Raw genomic sequence first — 1803 nt, forward strand, 5'->3', positions numbered from 1 at the left:
GACAAAGGGTCTATCAGTTCTCCTGTCTGCCCAGCTCAGCAGGGTGTAAACATTTGTGGGACAGCCTGGGTTGTGAGGTGGGTCCTGGAATGCAAACTCCAGCCTTCTTCACCACAGGGTGTAGATGTAACTAACCATCTTATTAAATAAGAAACAGAGCCAATACAGAGATGAAAGCCAAGAGGTCAGAGCAACAGCTAAGAGCTAAAAACCTTACCCTTCACTGTCGCTGTACCTCTCCGAAAGAGACCTACTTCCTGTGTCTGTCTTTTTTTATAGAGTTTCTGTTCTGCCTTCTCATTGGTTGTAAACCCAACCACATGACCTCTTACTCACTGCCTGTCTGTACAGACCTCCAGGTCTTCTATGGTTGGTATTGAGATTAAAGGCGTGTGTCTCCAATGCTGGCTGTATCCTTGAACACACAGAGACCTAGCTCTGCCTGCCAAGTGCTGGGATTAAATGCGTGCACCACCACCGCCCAGCTTTCGCTATGGCTCTAATAGCTCTGACCCCCGGGCAACTTTATTTATTCACATACAAATCACATTTCAGTACAAATAAAATATCACCATAACAGGGCCCTCTTCTCTGCCTTTGGAGCTCTTTGGTAGAGGCATGGTCTCACAGACCAGCTTGGCCTGTGACCAGCTGTGTTGCTGAGTGGGCCCCTGAGCTTCTTGATCCTCCTGCCTCCCGAGGGCTCTGCTGACAGTCACGTGTTACATGCCTGGCTCCACTGTGAAGGTTGTTTGTTAGTCGCTCTGAATGCTCTGGCTTGGGTCCTGCTAGAGTCTCTCTGCATTGCTTGCTTCCTTCTGAATGATACAGGAGTTAGGCAGGGCCCAGGGTCCGACAGGACAGGACAGGACAGGTGAGTTGTTTGGCTCCATGTGGTTCCTTCAGCTGACAAGCAGGGCCATCTTGAAGCACTCATAATAGTCTTGTGCCATGTGGGGCCTCATTCCTTGAGGCGTCCCTTCTCTCTGCACCCGCTCCCTGGAGCTTTTGTGGAGAGAGCAGAGACTGTCAGTTGGGTGCGGGTCAGACCCTGCTGACCCGCCGTGGGGTTTCCAGTTTCTGCTTTGTTTTCTGATGGATTCCTTTGTCTCATCTGCTTGTTTTCTCAGAACTTTGTTCTCCCCCAAGAGATGATCATCGAGGTCGAGGGAGAAGATGCTGGGTCACTGGACATCGTGTCCCAGGTGAGTTGGGCAGGACCCATTCCTTTTCCTGGAGAGGTGGGTGTGGTAGTGAGTGGGAGAAGCAAGTCACAGGCCGCTGGGACAGGATTAGAGAGAGGGAATGGAACCAGAGTGGCCAGGCTGGTGAGAAGTGGGTGAGGTTCTGTCATACATTCATGGGGCCCAGTGCCAACCCGTATTTCTGAAAAGCTGAGCATTGAATGCTTGTAATCCAGGCACTGGGGAGGTGGAGGCAGGAGGATCCATGGGACTCGCTGGCCAGCCAGTCTAGAGAAATGGGTGGGCACCAGGTTCAGGGAGAGACCCTGTCTCAAAAAAATAAAATGAGAAAATGGTCAACCCAGGGTTCACACAAGTGTGTACCCCTCCACACATATAAGAGTGAGCAGCTTTTCCAGGAAAGTTGGTTATGTGAAAGGTGCAAAGTGCAGAACTGCAAGGATTCTGCAGGTTGAGGAGTTGAGATTTGGAGGATTAGATTTGAGGCCTGGCATGGAGCTCGGTGGTGGTGTTTGTTAGCGTGCACAAGGCCCACGGTTTTACTACTGTATTTCTGCATGGGTGTATGTGTATGTATTTATGTACTTGTGCAAACTCG

General features: G+C 50.5%; 1 protein-coding gene across 4 annotated transcripts in view; it reads left to right on the forward strand.

Annotated features, from left to right (window-relative positions):
• Nucleotides 1-1803, forward strand: part of Znf180 (zinc finger protein 180) — a 29761-nt gene that overhangs the window by 22103 nt on the left and 5855 nt on the right. For all 4 annotated transcript variants that reach the window (XM_076573124.1, XM_076573122.1, XM_076573128.1 and 1 more), the window contains one exon: nucleotides 1131-1205. In XM_076573124.1, coding sequence (XP_076429239.1) covers nucleotides 1131-1205 — 75 coding nt within the window. The remainder of the gene's footprint in view (nucleotides 1-1130; nucleotides 1206-1803) is intronic.

Source organism: Peromyscus maniculatus, chromosome 1 (assembly GCF_049852395.1).
Source record: "Peromyscus maniculatus bairdii isolate BWxNUB_F1_BW_parent chromosome 1, HU_Pman_BW_mat_3.1, whole genome shotgun sequence".
Classification (NCBI taxonomy): domain Eukaryota; kingdom Metazoa; phylum Chordata; class Mammalia; order Rodentia; family Cricetidae; genus Peromyscus; species Peromyscus maniculatus.